Genomic DNA, 19,543 nt, shown 5'->3' with positions numbered 1-19,543 from the left:
GATGGTGAATTTGTTGCAAAATATTAGTCACAGATTCTTAAAGATATTATATTAGTCATAGATTATCAAAGTAATCTATTAAGGAGAGAAAAAACAAAAAACCATTTTGCCCACCACACAGATAAGGAACAAAACCTTACCACAGTGAAGCTTTTCCACAAAATACACCAAGAAATAAAAAGAGATTTTAGGGACTGAGAATAAGATCAGAGTACCATGAAACTAGTGACTCCCCCCTCAGACAGCCTATCTGTACATACATTAGACTAAATTAAGTCATTTAGAAAATTTATTACTGAAAAATTCCCTCATTCAGCAATTATCATTAAAGTACAGAAAAAGGACATACTGACATACTTTGAGATCTTATAAGCTATTTTAGAAAAGGAAGTAAGACATACCTTCCATAGGAGACCTTCGTATCGTCTCAGGGGTTTGTTGATAACCTGCACAGAAATTAAAGCTCATGTAGGAATAGCTTCCACTAGACAGCCTAGGTATTTTAAATTCATACAGAAGTTCCTACCTTTCCAGTTTTACCTGACAGTATCAGTTTCATTTCTGCACCTTGGGCTAGATCAAGGGGCGTCTGATCTGTTTAGCAACCAAGACAAAGCATGAGAATTTGATGCAAATAAACTTAGATGTACTTAACTTCAAAATAATTTGATAATGTTTACCCACTAAAGTTTGGTCCCACAAGCATCTACATTTACTTGGAATTGGGGAACATAAACTCCTCAGGGGCAGAAGACTATAAAGGTTTTGATGCACTGAACTGTCCATCAGAGTTCTACCAATTACAGACAGCCCTTTGCCCTTACTGGTGTAAGTTTGTTTTTAGCTTCTCAGCTATACAAAACAGTTCAGAACATTCACAAACACCAAGATAGAGGCATCTTTAACCAGAGGACAAGTACACAGTTTGCATAACATCTGCATAAAGTTTTCCTCTGTTTGGTTTCGTTATAAGATTTCTTCTGAGGAGCCAGATCTTCAATCTTATTTTTTTGTTATTTGTGTTCAGTGTTTAGCATCAAGAAAACAAAAGCCAGGCACATTTCACTGTTCAGACAGTAGGTAAAGTTTCTAGAAATGGTTATGTTTGGAAAATAAAAACATATATATAAGTATTTTGCTACAGTTCTTCAGTCTTGTGCAATTTAGTCAGTTTTGAGCTTCCTTTATTAGGGATACAAAGCTTATAAAGCATCATAAGATTCTCCCTGAGCACTGCATGGTAACATAGATTATAGAAGCAGCTGAATTTGTCTCCATTTGACGTTTAATGTACTTTTCCTTTGGTACTCACCATTTTTATTTCTTATTTTAGGGTCTGCTCCATTTTTTAGAAGTTTCAATGCACAATGCTTATGAGCACGGTACGCTGCACAATGCAATGGTGTGTTCCCCATCTGATCTGTACAGTTGATATCAGGTGGTTTGGGCTTATTCAACTGGAAAGAAACAAAGTTCTGCTTACTTATCAGTTTTCCTCCCTTTCCAGATGCCATGTTCTCTCTTTTTAAAGTTAGAGGTTCCTAAATAAGATAACTTCAGTGTAGATCTGGCAACAAAGAGGGCACGTAGCAAGTGTTAGACAAGGGCAAGGACTACAACAATCACATAAGATGTTCAGCTAAAGCAAGGGAACTTCACTTTTTTTGCTTGCTGTTCCCCTTCTACTGCACAGCATGGACACATTTATCCTGCTCAGTTGCACAGTGCCAGGGAAAGTTGCCCAGCATTGCAGTTCAGTCATTTATATTGCTAGAATGGCCCTGTATGATTCTACTGTCAAAAATCTACTGTTTGCCATGAAAGGCTCCCAGGCACAGTGTGAAAGTTAGCATAGGCCAGCGCTAAATCCAGAAAAAAATGGTGTGGCCACCCTGTTTCAGGAGTAAGAACTTTTACTGAAGTGTGGCAGACCTTCACTATGTCAGTGACACAGCCAGCCAGCCTGGGTCATTTAGAGGCTCCTAGGATAGGCAGTCTGCCACACAGCAAAGCTGCAGTCTGAAGTCTAACTATTAAGATTGGAGGAACTATGTAACTGAGAAAAAAAAAATCACCCGGGTTTAACTTGCACACAAGATAAATGGTTTGAGAAACTGATCCCATCAAAGAGAAGGGTCATTAAGCGTGAAACTACTAACTACCAGAAAATACCACTACACGTCTACTCAAATTATGTGGCCGTTGGATGTGTACACGGGCGTTGGACTAGATCATCTTTAGAGTCCCTTCCAACCCAAACCGTTTAATGCAATATCAGCCATACAGTTAGGCTCATGACCCAAATGGGACTGCCTGAACAGAAAGGCTAAGTTACTGATATGCAGCCTTAGGAGACCAGAGTCACAAGTGCATGACAACACTTTTAGAGAAACTCAGTTGAAGCATTCTCATTAGCCATTGAGAAATTACTCCATAATAACAGAATTCCCATGGCAACAATTTAAGTTAACATCAACAGCAACCACCTAAAACATGCTTCAGAAATAGTCCTGTAAAGGATAAACTGCTACAGATGTTATTTACAGATCAACAGATAAGAGAACAAAAGTCAAAAAGTGGGAGCTTGTAAAAGTATAGCCTCATTAATACTATGGTCAAATACTTGCATTCCTGAGGATTCCTAAGTTTTAGCTATCTCCAACCAGCTGTTTTACATCTACCTTATCTCTGTCTCTTGACTTCTTCCCTCCACACCTCTTAAGCTGCATGCCTGTGCTTTCAACACCTTACACCATATTACAAAGCATTATTTGGAAGAAAGTTTGATGCATCAGCTCATTGAGATAAAAATCTCTCCAATCACCTCAGGAAATGTACAGTACATTTTTGAAAATTCAGAGGAAGAACACACTGGTTTTGCCTCAAGTAGACTAAAAAGCCTGGGTTAGTTGCTGAAGATCTAGCTCCTAGTAGCAAAACAGATTGTGATCTAGCGAGAATCTTGACAAAAGAGAAGCACAAAAGCCTCCACTTCCACTTGACTTCAAGAAACTTCAATAGAAAGCAGTTATAAAGTTAAGCATATGCAGGTAAAGGAGAAAAAAGGGTCTGAAGTCCAGTTAGAAGGTTTAGAGAAACTGCACCATTAAATTATCTGTTCCAGACAACTGTGTTACAATACGCAGTACAGCCTTTTTTTGTAAAGATACTCAAGATAAAAGAGAATTAATAACAAAAGGGTATCTTTCAAGCAAGCGGCACTCTGTTCCAAAGGCAGTGAAGTAAATAACACATTCTGGTGCTTGGTCTCACAATAAAAGTACATTTAAGCAGCTAAAGTTCCATAAGCATAACAGTCTGCTAATAAAAAAAAACATACAGTAGGAGCAGAAAGGCCTGAACAACCAGTAGGCAAATTATGAGCAATTCTCAAGGTATAGGGCAGTTCTGAAGAGCTACACAAATTCTCTGCAGAGGTATTAACCTAAGGGTAGGAAAGTCAAAGAGGATTACACTATAGAGCTGGAAACTGAGAAAGTTCTTGGGACTTCTCAAGAGTCATCAGGAGTTTCAAAATTGTAATTCAATGGCCACAGGTCCAAGTACTCACACCAAAGGATTCCAAGGAACACCTCTTAAGACTTGACTTAAAAACTGTCTTGGGGTCAAAAATGTGTAAATATTTCGAAAAGTTAGAGATCAACATATCACATATACAGAGCTCAAAGATACGACATATATGCCTAAAAAAAATTACTTAGAAACTAAAACACTAAAGGTGCCAACTAGCTAGAAAATGTTACATACTGCATGTCTTACCTCCAGGGACACTCTTCAGGACGCTGAAAAGCTTGAGTTCAAGCACTGGGACCTAACTTCAAAACTGGCTTCAAAACCCAACTGGATACAGTCCTGTGCAACCTGCTCTAGTTCATTCTGCTCTGCAAACAGGAACTGAACTAGTTTATCTCCAGAGGAACCCTCTAGTCTCAATTCTTCTGTGATCTGCTCCTCCAATAGTCTTACCATGCCACTGTATTGGTCAGCTGGAATTTCTATGGGTGTGCATCGGCACACATATACAGTTTTCAATTTCTGCTTGTGTTGTGCAGACAACTGTCCACTGAAAATTACAGAGACTTCAGCTGCAATGGATGCTAATGACAAAAAACTTACTTTCAAGATTTAAGACCATATCGTGATGAAAACCTACGCACCCATGACATTAAGGCATCCACAATAACATAATAAGCTCACGTCAGCAGACCTAGGACCATTACACTGCTATTTACAACTAACTGAAAAGAATTTAAAAACACAGAAAAAGCTGAAAACCATTGTTTTGCAATCTCTAACAGAGAGACTGGAAAACCCTTCAGGGTTCAGCACCTTACATAATCTGGTGCACAGCACTGATATTCTAACATCAGAGCACTTTGCAATGCAAGGTACAATGTCATATTTTGTTACATTAGCATTATGGCTTGAACCACTTGACACAAAAGTATTACAAGCACTTGAATTCTTACCAAGGCAGTCAGTTTCCCCACTTCCCCCTCTCTTGCTGCTCCTAAGAGGAGTTCTTCCAGTTTCCTTTCTTGTGTCCTTTCCACTGCTGTTTAAAAAAAAAAAAATTAAGGTCAGTCAATAAAGTAGCAAGTACACATGAAATAAAGCATTGAAAAACTATATCAAAACAGGCCTAGAGAAAAAAGAGTTCCAGTGTTATTCCTTTGGAACAGGTATAAATAGAATATTTATTCAGAAAAGTCTGTGTCAGAGCAAAAATATGTTCAAAGCATGTAAAATTTGACAAAATGTGTGAGTTTATATAAACATACATATTATAATTTTTTCACTTATAACCCACCCTGTTCCCTGTGGGAGGGAAAATGGGGACTCTGTGACACCCTTATTAGATCTTCCCTGCGCTCTTTTCGGCTTCTCTTCTACTCTTCCTATCACACTACAAGAATTTTATTCCTCTCTAAAAATTCAGCAGATGAGCAGTTGAAAGGACTGTTATCTGTGCATTTGCATGCAGAATTAGAAGTGAGATCACTTCACATGTACAGTCTATGTTAGCGGACGCAGAGCTTCAGCTGTATTTATGATTATCACATAATACTGCCAGGAAGCAACACAGTTCTTAGAACTCTCCAAAACTATAAGCAGTGAACTTAAGTACCATCTGCCTCACTTTTGACCCCTGTGAAGCAATGCAGGAAAATGAGGGGAAGAGGTTTTACTTTTTTTTTTCCCCTTTTTACTTAACATTTATGACTGCAATAGCAAGTCCTGTACTTGATTCGAAAATGAGGCACCTTTGCAAACTGTTCAGCATTTTTTTCCTTTAATGATTCAGTTGACATAAAGTCGCTTAATATTCTTGACTTGAGCTTTTCCTCTTCCAGTGAGCCAAGACTTTGACTACCATATACTATTCAGAGCTGTAGCAAGGACTAACCCAGCAGGACTGAAATAGTTACTTGAATAATGCTATTGGCATTCATGACATTTAACTCTCCAAGTCACAAAAAAACCCCACCTGACAGTACCACAGATGAGAACCAAAAACTGTGACATTTTTCTTTCTAATGACAAAATTTAAAGAGAAAATTCAACTGAGATTCTGTAACTTGAAGTAGAAAGATCAGCTTTCAGAGTGTACATACGTTGAAAAAAACAAATAAAACAGGCCATGACCTATTAAAGTTACCTTCCAACATATTCCTTATGTCTTTGTCATGAGTAACTTCTTTTGCAGTCTCTCCACTCCCATTAACAATGGAAGTATCAGCATTATGCTGCAAGAGTAACATCACCACCTCCTGAAAAACAATTTGAAAAACACTCCTTATCTGTCTCTGTAACAGTAAGGCCACAATCGGGCTTTCCAGCTGCTGACATCCTGTAAGATGAGCTGTGTAACTAACAGTTTCTCACCACTGCTGATTTTTTATGAAAACAGGAAGGCATGTTTTAGAGGGACTGAAGAGTGAGGCAGACTGCAATCTTCTCTCTCACATCAGTCAGGCTGAAGGAACTAACAGGAGTTACAGCTGAACAGATTCACTCTGAAAAGCTGGCGTACCTGGTGCAAATGCTAAATCTGACAGATAAAAATACTGCAATTGGCTCTTTTCATAACACAGTAAGTAGTCACTCCTTCAGAAGGCCTAAGAGGCTATCCATAGCGGTAGTACTAGTTTTGGAATGATGGTGGCATGTGGGGAACAAATCAAACTAGTCTCACATTACACAGGCCTATAAAAAGCTCTTTAGTTCTAGCTATCTGTGAAGAAACAGCACTTCCAGATCCAAAATGGGCCTGTGTGTCCTAACCCTTGAGGGTTTTTTCCCCTCTAGAAGGCACTAAGATTAAAACAATGTGATTTCTCTGTGTGTGTGGTTTGGGTTTTTTTTTGGATACAGTTATACAAGCTAGGCAATGTGCCTAGTCCTTCTGAACACACTGTACCAAAACAGACAATAAGTCATTTTTAGACACTGTAAAAACGTCTTCTAGAAGTGATCTTATTGCTAGCACTTTCTTAATAATTCTACAACTGAGGCTTAAAAAAGCCAACATACTTTACCTTGCGTCCTGTGAAAGCTGCCCGATGGAGTGGAGTGTCCCCCATGTCATTCAGCACATTCACATCTGCACCAGCCTAAACAGCAAGACCAAAAGACATCTGAATGTCCTTCCAACAAGAACTACATAGCTATTCCCTCTGACTTGGGGGGAAGGGGAGGACAGGAACCAATACAGGCCTCATGGCAAATCAGATCAGAATTGTAACACATCCTGGAAACAAAGATAAAGTACATATATAAGATTCATAACCCATATTCTGCAAATTGTTTCAAAAATGAAAAGTGTCCTGCATCTTTCCAGGTATCTCTCACACATTTAAGAACATGGTATATGGGAAATAAGTACCCCACAGGGGGTGGGGGATGTTGTTGGCTTGGTTTTTCTTTGATTTGGGCTGTTGGGAGTTTTGTAGGTTTTTGGTTTATTTATTTGTTTGGCGTTTTTTGGCAGGGAGGTGCTAGGAAAAAAAACACAACAAACAACTTAATGAAAGAACTATAGTGGTACTGTGTAACATACATACATTTGTTACAGATGTACAAAGTACCACCAGCCTCCTGGAGCTCCTGATATAACAAGTCTTCTCTCTAGGCAACTATTGCTGTTCTTTCACTCAAAGTGCAAACTTCCCTGTGAACATGATAGTACCATCTGAAACTTAACCTTTCTTCTCCCTTTCCTCTTCTTCAGTCTTTGTCTTGAATCTCCCTTCCTTTTGTCACACTCTTTCCCTATCCCACACCTTTTATCTGAAAGGAGGACTGTTTGCCACACTGCACACTGAGTATGCCTTCTACACCACCTTACCTAACCTCTCAAAGGGTCAGAAAGAGGGCAGGACATATTTAACTTCAGCACATAAGTTTAGATTACATGACTTAGCCAGGTCACTGCTGCCTCCCTAAAGGTAACTGATGAACCTGACAGATTCTAGAGCTCTGTTTCTGGTATCTCCTTCACTTGCTCTTTGAACGCAAAATCTAGGCACAAATACACAGACACACACATGCCCAGCTTTCAGAGTTGCACAGCCTCCCTTATTTCTCACCTTATTCTTTAAATAATACTCTTTCAAGAGCCCTAACAAAGAAAGCACAAAGTTACATATACTCTTGCAACTTTTGAACTTGGATGCTTGAAAAACGCACTAAGTAATAAAACTTTACCTTCTGCTTTAAATAGCCCTCTTAAATTGAAAACAGCATTATTTACTGAGGAAGTATGGAGGCTAGAGAAGAATTTCTTAAAGAAATCTCAAATTTGTTTCTTCCTTTAGAATCTGGATTATGGCCAGCAGCCCTTATTCTGAAGGAAATTCAAGTTTAGATTAGCTACCTTTGTACTTGAGGCTGTTTATCACACTCCTGCCATCTACAGAAAAATCCATCCAATATGAATAGGGTCTAATACAATTAGGGTTGGTTGAAGCTACCAAGAGCAAAAAAAAAAAGTAAGTCATAAGCCACATATTCACTGCATTTGCAGTTGTTATGCACATATAAACAGGTCAGCTTTCATGGCAGAGGTTTGTTGTTTCAAAGTTTGTCACGCAGTGCATTATTTCAAAGATGTTAGAAAGCAATAATGAGTCAAACTATATTAGCCTGTTCCTGAAAGAAACACTTTGTGCAGAATTCTGGGTATACTTTTATGCACAACATAGAATTAGATAACGCACGTTTTTGCATTTGAGACACTTTAGCTTTTCCTACAACTCCGAAAGTTAAATTGCCTAAATTTATGTACTCTATGTACTGCACTAGCCAAGATCAAACCCTTGAAGTAACTGCATTACTAGTATCACATGCTGGCTTCCTATATACAGATATCCACTAAGCTTGAAAAAAGCTGAGCTTTCATGAGTGCATACACTACTTGTCTTCAATTTCTACTGTGAAGATTTCCTGTGTCACTATTTTGGATCCCTGTAAACTGTGCCATCCTCTACCTACCACAACTATCTCACTCCTTAGTTTTAATGACCAGTTACCTCAATGTTACATATAGATAAACTGTACGAGTGGCTCTGCCTCCCTGCAAAGCCTCCATTCTTCTATCACAAAAACCTGAATAACCACTAACTGCTTCTAGAATAACAACGAATTTTCTGCCTTAGATGCAGAGGAAAGTAGAAACATACCTTCAGCAAATCCTCTACCACAACGGCATGTCCAAAGTAGCAAGCAAGGTGAAGAGGTGTCCAACCCATATTAGATTTACTTCTGCCTGAAAGACAAAACAGGTAAATTAAGTTTTGGTCTCACAATACAATTCAAGGCTGGCATGGGTGACCATTCTTCACAGTAACAGAGGAGCAAGAAGGCTGGAAGCACCAATACCACTCATGTTATTTGAAAAATCAGGATGCAGTTCGAAAATGCTAGAGTCAAACCTATAAAATCTTTCTGAGAGGAAAAGGTCATGTAGCCTGACTGAGAATAAAACTTTCGTTTGCATGTAATGCCTCATCCTTTAACACTAGCAAGAAGCTTCAGTAACTTTCATTCACTACGAAAACGGCACATGCAGGTACATATTTCTCTTGTTTATCAAAAAACTCTTTGGTTTACCCAATTTTATTTCCTTTACTCAAAGGAGAGGTAGGACAACTCATTTTTCAAACAAAGGATTAAAAACAAAACAGGTGGAATGATCTAATGTTGGGGTTCTTTGTTGTCTTGTGCTTGCATTCAATTTTAATAAAGACAGCCTTGCTAAGTAATATGAGTTGAAATCTTTGTGCACAGTAGAACTCACGTATCACCTATAGCTCTAAACTGCAGAATGACAAAGCACAGACAGGAAGCAGGCACATAAGTGACCTTGCAAAGGAAAATATGATTTATGCTTTAAAGAGCATTTAAAACATGCCCTGGAGGACTGTCTGTAAGAATAAAATTCAACAACTGTCCTACAATCACTTCTTTAAAAGCAAGATATTAAAGCATTAGAGATTACTAAAGTTAACAATCCACATCACTTTCCAACAGCAACACTCAACTGCATTAAGCAAAGCTGATTTGTGCTTTTTACTAAGCAACAGACCCAAAGCATTCTGAGTGTCACCTAAAAGCAATCATTTTGTATTTGGAAGCAAAATGAAAATGAGGCATTAGAAATTGTTTTGAAATTACTGACACCATTAAATTTTCCCCTGTCATGTAACCTCAAGTAGTGAGGTATGAAACATGCACAGCATAAGTTCACCCTAAGGAAACAAGCCACTAGCATGAGGAAAAACAAACTCTTGGTCTTGAAAGTTCATCATTCTTTATTATGCTTTCATAATAAAAATTAACATTAGAATGTGGTTCACAGCTGAAATACTTTCCCATTTCTTAGAACTGCTTCCAGCTAACATTTCTGCCCTTTATTGGTAATTTGGTTTTTGATTTTCTTTCTTCTCAACTCTTGTTTCCAACCCTAGATTTAGATTTTTCCCTCATCACAGTCAGGTCTACAACAGAGCTCCTACTCTACGTGACTGATGGGCTAAGGTACCACAGAAGACAAACACTGTGTGGATCACTAACTCTGCGGCTATTTGTACTGGATAACATACTAAACAGACATCATTCATGCCTCAGTCTAGTAGGGAATAAGGTTCTTTCAAAGAACACAAAAGAGGTCTGAGCTGCACTGTATTCACAAAATTAGCCCAAGACAGTCATTAGTTACAGCACTGACAAGACTGTGCTGCTGCCAAGGAATTTCGTCATGAAAAAAAACCCAAAACAAAACAGAAACCCATCCAGATTTGTATAGTTCTTATTGGATAAAGTGCCACAGGCCCTTGTTCTGCATCCACTCTGAATGTCTGGATTTCTGATGTTCGCTGGCCAGTTATTTCTCAAGCCCTTAAGGTGTTTGTTACTTCTCTTCAAGTGACCACAAGTGTTTGCACCTTTTTTTTATTTTAAACTAGAAAATCATTACACAGGGGAGAATGCAAGGATAGGAAAGTAGAAATATTATAATCTCAACAAAAATATAAAGTTCTCTACCCCTCCCACACAGCTCTTTGCTTTAATGCCAGTTAACTTTAAGTCTCAAGTGTTACCATTTGTTTAATGGAGACAAACCAGACAGTCATTTCCCAGCTGTGGCCTGCTAGGCCACTGTGCAGTCATTCAAATGTGTATTTTGCCATAACACACCATTGACCATTGACCTTTATAGATTTCTTACTTTGCAAATTCCTAGATATTCTGTTTTCTTGTATTTAAGGAGAATGAGCTAACAATAGATGGCCTTAGAAAACATGATCACTTTAGGTGAAACCTGGGTTTAGTACTGTTTTAATGCAGATACCTTCTTTACAAAATGGTGAACTGAGAAAACCAAAAGCAGTTCAGATCATTTGGCTGGATTCTCCTCAAGCAAGTCCTGATTATCTGCAAGCACTGACTGGGTAGAATACAGCCACAACAGAGCAAGTAGAAGAAGCCTGAATTTACTTTCTCTTCCTTCACTTTGGCTGAAATTGGGGTGTTTAGGATCACTGTTGTCCGACTTTACACTTATGAATCTATAGCACGCACAGCCTCAGATATAGGCTCCCCCCTGGAAAGACAAGTACAAGGTGTCAAAGACAGGCTTTGACATGCAGGGACATTGACTTGTCAGACTTATATCTCCTAAGGCACACACTGGAGGAAGTTCACACTACCTCCAGTTCAGCCTCCCACCTGCTCTAGAAGCACTTTATTCCAGGCCAAGTGTCACTGCCACATCAGATTCAAGTACTGAAGGAACTGCCACAGCACTGAAGACATTCCCCATACCCTGACTTTCTAGGGACATCTGATTATGCAAGAAGGTAATGACAGAAGCACAAGAGGCTGTCAGGAAGAGAAGGAAGACTGAGGGTTGCAAACAGACAGTTACAGTATAAAGCGTGTATTTTAGTTAATCATCAAGTGGTTATGCAATTACTGTCTGGTAGTGCCCAACAGATCAGAACTTGTAGCAAGACATAGTGGTTATGCTAGCAAAGAGGCAAAACAGCAGGGACAGTTATACTGCAGAGGCTGTTTGGTCTGAATTTGTCTTCAACTATTTCCAAAGGAGTACTCTATGGGAGCAGAGTGAAACAAGTTAGTCTCTGAAAAGTGACTGTGGAAGAGCAGAGAGTTAACTCTGGAGTTAGAGAACAGTTCCCCCAGAGCACACTTTAATTACACTTCTGTGTCCTCCAACATTTAGAAGAATCAGAACCTAGAGACTTCACTGTGGACCGATTCCATATTCAGAATTAATTTTTTTAACCTGAACTACCACAAGCATATTCCACCTAGCTTCCTAGAGCTCCCATTAGCAAGCAAGGATTAACTGGCTGGCATGTATTGCTAAACTAGAAGAACAACAGCTAAGCACCATCTTTCCCCTCATTACCTGAGTCTCTTCTATCCTGCAGACTTTCTGACCAGAGTCCTGTTTGTTTTACATAATATGGACTGCAGACTATGCCATTTAATTATTATTTCTCAGCTTCAGATTATGTTTAAGAACACATGAGAGATGCTCTGAAATCTCTTCTAAGCACAAGAAACTTCAGGAACTTTTTTATGGGTACTGTTTTACGAATTTTATGGAACTTTTATTCCAACTGTTTAGGCACTACACACAGTGTCTTGAATATCTGTAAAGGACATACTTGTGAGGGTGGAGGATTTCACCTTCCTCAAGGTCTGTTTAGTTCCCCTTTAAATTATGAACTAGCAACCCAAAGATGAAGTAGCAAGAGTTTGGATTTACAACTTGTTTTTCTTAAGTGAGTACACTAACCGTTGGGAAAACACAAACACAGCTGAGCAGTCAAACAAAAGGATGAGTAAACTAATGATTAAGCTTGGTCAGATAACAGGCATCCCTGCTCTTTAGGGTAAAGTGTTCCCTCTGCCATGGGCAAGATGAAGCATAGTTGCTCTCTCCCTTCTCCCTCTGTATCACTGTCTTCTTAGTGCTGCTTAACAGTCATATGCTGAATAACAGAATACTAGCCTGTGTAGAAAGAGTGGGATATACATCCACTTCTTTGAAGCAACCAGAAACACACTTGTGTAAATAAAGAAAAATATAAAGCTACTAAATTAACAAAGAAATAAAGCAGCCTGAAACTGCTAGCAAGCTTGCAAATCCCATCCCAGTCTGAAGTTTTAATGCTCAGCAAGCAAGTTGCTTGGCCATAACCAAGTTAGCTACACATGAGCGATCTTTAGTGTTGGTCAAAGATAGATGGAGAACAGTTTTAGTTTCTTTTCCCAAGTAACCTAATATAATGCTAATAATAAAAGCATATATTTGTCCCAAACGTTCCTGCAAGTGGCAAGAAATGTAATGCTCCTACAGAGCAGAAATGAATGACCTGATCTAATCTCTGCAGCTCCAATGAAGGCTATTTACTTCCCTGAACCACCCCCTGGCACCATGGTCTGTTTTGTTTAGTATTACAAAGCTCCAAAGCTGGCATAAGCACCAACACAAGCAAAGAGAGGTACCGTCTCTTCATCTTGTCGACACTTCTAATGTCTGTGAATTACTCTGAGGTTTTCTGTACATTACTACTCTCCATACTCTGCTTCTATTATCTCTCCCCTATGCAAGTATGGCCTTGAGTCATGGGGTAAATGCAGCCATTTAAGTGGGTTTTTATTACTCTGTTAAGCACTCCAAAGAAAGCAAGATTATACTTAATCACTACCAGTTTCACTAGGTGTGGCTTCAACAGTGAGATTACAAACATTTGAAGAAGGCTACTAACCTTTACAGTTGATATCAAAGCTTATTTCTCCTTTGTCCATGGTATCCAACAGCTGCTTAACTTCTTCAGCATTTCCATTTCTAGCATCATGGAGAAGCTGCTGTTCTGCTTCAGTACTCATCTCTAATAAAAGATATGAAAGAACCGATTTTGCAATCTCTTATATGCTGCTGTAAATTACATCACTTTTCTCCTTATTTAACTCTGGTATGCAAAAGATAATTATTCTCCCTGTGGAACACATTTAATGCGCAAGCTGTTTTCAACAGTCCAGCACTCAGGCTACTAAGAAGCATTAAAATTCCTCATACAAAGCAGTTAAATAACAAATTACCCAAGTTTTCTTGCTTCTCAGTTTTCTAGGTTCTAAGTGTGGCTTGGGAGTTGGAACTGCATGCCACAAACAAGGCATTTACTTTTCCCTCATAAGGCTTCCACCTTTACTCCTTACGGTTTTCAGAAGCAACAAGGAAATAAAAAAAATAATTATGCACAGCTATTAGCCCAAGTATTTCTTCAGAATTAACTGACACTTATCTGCCAACCCTGGGGAACAGATTCCGTCTTTGCACAGAGGTCACAGATACCCATCAGTGATTGGTACTATCACCTCTTCAGCTTGGATACCTGAGCCCCTCCAATCTCAACTTGGAGTAAGGTATTCAAACAACTTTGCAGATTTGACCTTTTCTTTACGAAACACAATAGTACAATATAAAGAAGTTAACACATAACTGTAAAACATCACTAACTAATTTTCATCTTACCATTGTTCTTGAACTACAAAAAAAAAAAAAAGTATTTACATCTTTCAAAGAAGGGAGAAAACAAAACCTTTTAGCATAACAATTTTACAGCTCTCTACTAGACAGAGAGCCTTAGACCTTTGGGCAAGTGATACTGCTACTTAACATGTCTCATGCAGAATACAGTTATTACGTGATGTCTTAACCAATCTTTTTCCCACACTGAAATCACAAACTGAGGTTGGTTTGCCTTTTTTTTCCATGCTATTACAACAACTACCAACTGCATGAAGTTTAACAAGGTAAAGTGCTGGATTCTGCACGTGGGACAGGGCAGCCCTGGTTGTGTGTATAGACTGGGGAATGACAGGCTGAAGAGAAGTGCCGTGGAAAGGGACCTGGGGGTCCTGGTCGATGGCAAGTTGAACATGAGTCAGCAGTGCCCTGGCAGCCAGGAGGGCCAATTGTGTCCTGGGAGTGCATCAGGCACAGCATCGCCAGCCGGCTGAGGGAGGTGATTGTCCCACTCTACTCTGCACTGGTGCAGGCTCACCTTGAGTAGTGTGTGCAGTTTTGGGCACCAAAATACAAGAAACATACAAAGCTATTAGAGAGTGTCCAAAGGAGGGCCATGAGGATGGTGAACAGTCTGGAGCCTTATGAGGAGCTGCAGAGGTCACTTGGTTTGTTCAGCCTGGAGAAGAGGAGACTGAGGGGAGACCTCCTTATGGTCCTCCATATCCTTACGACTGGAAACAGAAGGGCAGATACCAATCTCTTCACTCTCGTGAAGGACTCAAGGAAACAGCATGAAGTTGAGTCAGGGAAGATTTAGGTTAGATATCAGGAAAAAGTTTTTCACCCAGAAGGTGGCTGGGCACTGGAACAGGCTCCCCAGGGAAGTAGTCACAGCACCAAGTCTGTCTGAGTTCAAGAAGCATTTGGACAACACTCTCAGGTACATGGTGTGATTCTTGGGGTGTCCTGCAAATGGCCAGAAGTTAGACCTGATGATCCTTATGGGCCCCCTTCCAGCTCAGCATATTCCAAGATTCTATGATTCAATTAGACCCAGATGCAGCAATGCCTTGTTTAAATGCACTGCTTTTAAGAGTTGTCAAAATTTCAAAAACAGCTTCAAAAGACTGTGCTGCTATACACAATTTACTGCTGTTAAATACAACACAAAAATGAGAGGCTGTTGTCCAAATTTAGTGTCTGTATTTTAGCGGGTTCACCTGACATGCTAGGTTTACCAAGTCCTATAGAATCTACATTTCTGACGTTGGTTAATGATTACTGGCCTCACATAGTTAGCTTTCCTATACTATACTTTCCTCCTAGCAGAGGTTTTGATTGGTCCCACAAACTGTTTACACTCTGCTGTACTAGACAGACGGTTTGATTGCACCAGACACACTCACAGCTTAAACAGATGCAGGAAGCGCTTTGACTACTGTAAGATAAGAAGCGACTCAGCAAGAAAAGACACAGTGAGAACACTGGACAAGCAACAAAAAGCCTGCAACAGGGATAGATCCTGTAATACTCAAGTCTTAGGCAGAAACCTAGAACAGGACAGACTGCCAAAGCGCTAACAATACAGCAGAGAGAAGTTTCCCTACCTTGTGCTCAATCAGCAAAGGGAGAGAGAGAATCCGTATTCCAAGGATTTGACAGAGAGACCAAACAAGCCCTTTCTAGCATATTTCAGAACACACTGGATCAGTCACCTGCAATCTACAATAGACACAGGATACAAATGCCTTCTCCAGAAGTGGTTAAAGAGCACTCTTGTTCGGGCATGCTTTCCAGTTCTAGAAAACAAAACAAAACAGTACTAATTCTTCCAGTAATCCTTTGAGCCCTGAAGCTACCTTCTCCTTTAAACAGGAGTCTGTCCACTCACGCGAGGCAACACTGCACGGTTTATTGTTACCAGGACAGCTATAATCTTCTTCAGTGAATCAGTTCTAACACTGTCTAGAGAAAGATCAAAATCAAATATGTTAATGTATTATCAGCCTCTAATACTATCTCTGAAGCTGAGTGACACAGTTTCAGTGGGACACAGAATGCAGCTCTGAGAACTGTACAGACAAAAGCCAGGAAGATAGAGCTCATCTTGCTGGCCTACAATCATTAAGGAAGAGAAAAAAAAAAGCTCATCCTTCATTTTCAACCTCCTCCCACACAGTATTTCTTTCAGATGAGAGAAACACACTCCTACCATTACCCTGTATCATTTGTCAACATCCCACATACTCAGCAGGTATGAACAGTAACGCACTTTCGACATATTAAGAACCTGCTGTTTCCATTTGATATTGATGAGATGGAAGAAAAGACTGCTTGGGAAGGGAACCAAGACACTGATTCAAACACATAACCCTTGTATGCAGCAAGGCCTGTTATATACACGAGTAGAATCTTAAATATCTTATCTTCCATGTATCTTAAGATACATGGAAAGCTGAATCATTATGTAAAATTACTTGCACAGTTCTTCTCCCGCCAGATAGTCTTAAGGTTAAAATCACTGATTTATTTGTACTCTCACAGCAAACATTAGCAAGAGAGTGACATGCATAGTAACACGGCTAAGAAAGGTCTGTCTGCTTCACTGGTTTACTCCCCAAAGACTTGGCTGTTTAGGCCAAGCCTCCAATTTCAAATACACTTTGTAAGCCTGAAGCATTCAGTGATGCAGAAGAATGACTATTTGGCTATTAGTCATAGTTAGAAGGATCACTCACATGAAAATGTTTCTACAATTGGGGCTGGAAAGTGAATCTGCATGCAGTTACTCATCAGAAAAGTGGTAAAGAACATAAAGTTTTAGGTAAAGAGCTAAATGAAGTTCTTAAATGAAGCTGGCAGCAAAAAGGCTCTTAACAGAACTTTATCATAATCTTGAAAATACTGTTTTAAGCAACAGTATTTCCTGTATAATGGAGATGAGCAATGACCAACAAAAGTTTGAGCGACATGTTTAGAGTATGGAAACAAGTCACAGGTACTTGAATGCTGTGCACTTACAACTGTACTTTGTACACCTACATTCCCCTGCAGACTTGAGTTTATTTGGTCCTATGACCCACCACCAACAGAGCTCCAAAATCCCCATCCACCAGTTTTGAGGCACTGAGCCAGATCATCAGCACTGAGGGAGAAACTGAATAGTTTAGTTTGGAACTATTAGCCTTAAGATACTACTAGCAGTTTAATCTATGTGAACTGTGCTGCCTCTATATAAAATCTACTAGCCACTTATGAGAGCACACATTTCTTCAGTCAGTGATGCTGCCATATTACCTTATTCCATTAATCAGATGATAAGCAATTTAACCTATTTTTCAGCTCATCTTCATGCCTTGTGCCATTGAAAGGCTGGCATCGTAGTCTCCACAGTCACTGCTATACTATAACAAAACACCTTAGAACATTATTTAGCATCTCCTCTACAGCTGAGATGTGACTGCAAGGCACTTCTATTGAACTCATTAGGACTACTAGAGCAGTACTTGACTGTTAATTGAATCTTATCCTTTAAGAAGGTATAAAAAATAGCATTGAGATGCTCTGCTTTTATCTTCTTCTATGAGACCTATGCCAGAGCGATCTTCTCACGCTATTTCAGCATCTGTCTTCACAAAGGAGTTGTTTCCAACACAGAGTGCCCAGGTTACCGTTCTGCCTGCATGCCTGCTTAAGGGAGTTTTGCTGAATACTTCAACACAGAAGGCCACCAAACTACCGACATACAAACTACCAACTTTACCCAACTGCTAGGATACAGTCCAAGCAAAAGAAGCTGTTTTTCTCAAAGTGGTCTACAAAGATCTAAAGTGCCGTCCCTCACCATGGGGCAGCACTATTAGTAAGACCCACTTTCTTTTACTTTGATTTCCATGTACACAGCCCAGAACAGCAACAATACTCACTAAGCAGAACATGGGTGGGTTTCACTCTGCTATGGCTAGAAAAGCAGGAGAACCAGTACTGGCATCAGCCAACTTAACATTAAGGCTCTGAGGCAGTAGCCACTGATTGCATAGGAAGTTTTCTACTCGTGACAAAAACAGTGAGGCTGGTAAAATGCACATTACTTAGTATTTCAAGAGATTCCCCTCTAGCCATGAAAATTAGATTCCTGTAGGGAAAGGATGATACTTGCTCAGGAAGATTTCTTACGTGTCCCAGCACGCAAACAATTATGATGTGATGCTTGTAAAGGAGGAGGACAAAATTCACCAAACCGCACAAACAGACAGAACCTGTCTACAAACCCACACAACACACTGTACTGACAGAAGTTGCTCCAAGAAGAAAGAGTAGCTGTACTAGAAGCATGTGTGATGTTATCTAAAAGTAGTTTTAATCTTCACGTAAAGAGTTCTAGAACTTCAACATGCATCCATGACAGTCTTCCTATGAAAGTACCACCTCTCTAAAGTCAACTATTGTTTGCTTAATAGCAATTAACACAGCATCTATTCAATACCACTGCCAAGGCAACAGTTATTTAAACTAATCCTCATTCTTGGGCATCTATCGGCTGTTTTCTACATATATTTTTAGATCTGTCACATCAAAGACTTTCTTTCGGCCCAGGAACTACGAATAAGCTTACCCACAGCTCGTGAGTGATCTCACCCGGATCAGCAGGCAGGCACAGCCCCAAGCAGTCAGGAACTTCAGCAGAACGCCCGGAGTTCCCTACGTCCACCTGGAATCGTGCAGCTCGTTTCGGTAGCGGTAATTAAAACACTTTTTACGGGGAGACAGGCTCACGCGTCGCAGCAGCTGCGCTCCTTACCTATGGGGAAAGGCGCGCTCAGACCTGGGAGCACCAGCCACCGCCAAGGCTGTTCCAGGGAGGAGGAGAACGAGGAGGAGGAGGAGAAGGAGGAGCTGGAAGGGGCACCCGCGCACAGAAGGGGTGAGCACACCGCTTCCAAAGGGCCAGAGACCACCCCCGGCCCCCGCCTACCAAGGCCGCCTCTGCTTCGTGCCCCGAGCCGCGCCTCGCCTTGGGCCGCCCCCTCGCCCCGCACCGCGCACCCCCGAGCGGGGGAAGCAGCGACACCCCACCACACGCTCCCGGCGGCTGCGGAGGAGAGGCGGCCACGGCGACACGGGACAGCCAAAGACGCCGCCACAGCAGCAACAAAGCCAACGCCGCCGCGGGAGGGCGGCGCATCCCCCGCCGCGGAAGGAAACCCGCCCCGGGCGGGCGGGCTGACCCACCGCCGGCCTCGCCGCCCCGCTCCGCGCAGCTCTCGCCGCCGCTGCCCCGCGCTGTGTTACGGGCACCGAGCCCGGTTACATGTGACCGGCAGCAGCGCCTCGGCAGCCGGGCCGCTCCCCCCGCGCCGCGCAGGGCGGGCGGTGCGGGCTCCCGGCGGGGCGGGGCGGGGCGGGACAGGGCTCCGCCCGCCTGGCCGCGGCACCGCCCCCGGCACCGGACAG

At 41.0% G+C, this 19,543-nt stretch overlaps 1 protein-coding gene and 1 long non-coding RNA gene across 4 annotated transcripts in view; one reads left to right on the top strand and one right to left on the bottom strand.

Annotated features, from left to right (window-relative positions):
• The window catches only part of OSBPL1A (oxysterol binding protein like 1A), a 76,133-nt gene extending 57,228 nt beyond the window's left edge, over positions 1-18,905 (bottom strand). The window contains exons 1-9 of one of the 3 annotated variants that reach the window (XM_032697321.1): positions 18,891-18,905; positions 13,326-13,448; positions 8,703-8,788; positions 6,561-6,635; positions 5,681-5,792; positions 4,491-4,576; positions 1,313-1,457; positions 527-594; positions 402-446 (exon numbers count right to left, since the gene is read on the bottom strand). In XM_032697321.1, coding sequence (XP_032553212.1) covers positions 402-446; positions 527-594; positions 1,313-1,457; positions 4,491-4,576; positions 5,681-5,792; positions 6,561-6,635; positions 8,703-8,788; positions 13,326-13,446 — 738 coding nt within the window. In that variant the 5' untranslated portion in view covers positions 13,447-13,448; positions 18,891-18,905. The other 2 variants (XM_032697305.1, XM_032697314.1) reach the window with 2 other exon arrangements.
• LOC116791451 lies at positions 17,528-18,868 on the top strand. The gene is made up of 3 exons (XR_004358751.1): positions 17,528-17,628; positions 17,712-17,951; positions 18,653-18,868. It is a non-coding gene; the product is annotated as an uncharacterized LOC116791451 (long non-coding RNA).
• Positions 18,906-19,543: the final 638 nt, after the last annotated feature.

This window comes from Chiroxiphia lanceolata, chromosome 1 (genome assembly GCF_009829145.1).
Source record: "Chiroxiphia lanceolata isolate bChiLan1 chromosome 1, bChiLan1.pri, whole genome shotgun sequence".
Taxonomy (NCBI): Eukaryota; Metazoa; Chordata; class Aves; order Passeriformes; family Pipridae; genus Chiroxiphia; species Chiroxiphia lanceolata.
The sequence above is the reverse complement of the archived record's forward strand: the minus strand, read 5'-3'. Positions and strand labels throughout refer to the sequence as shown.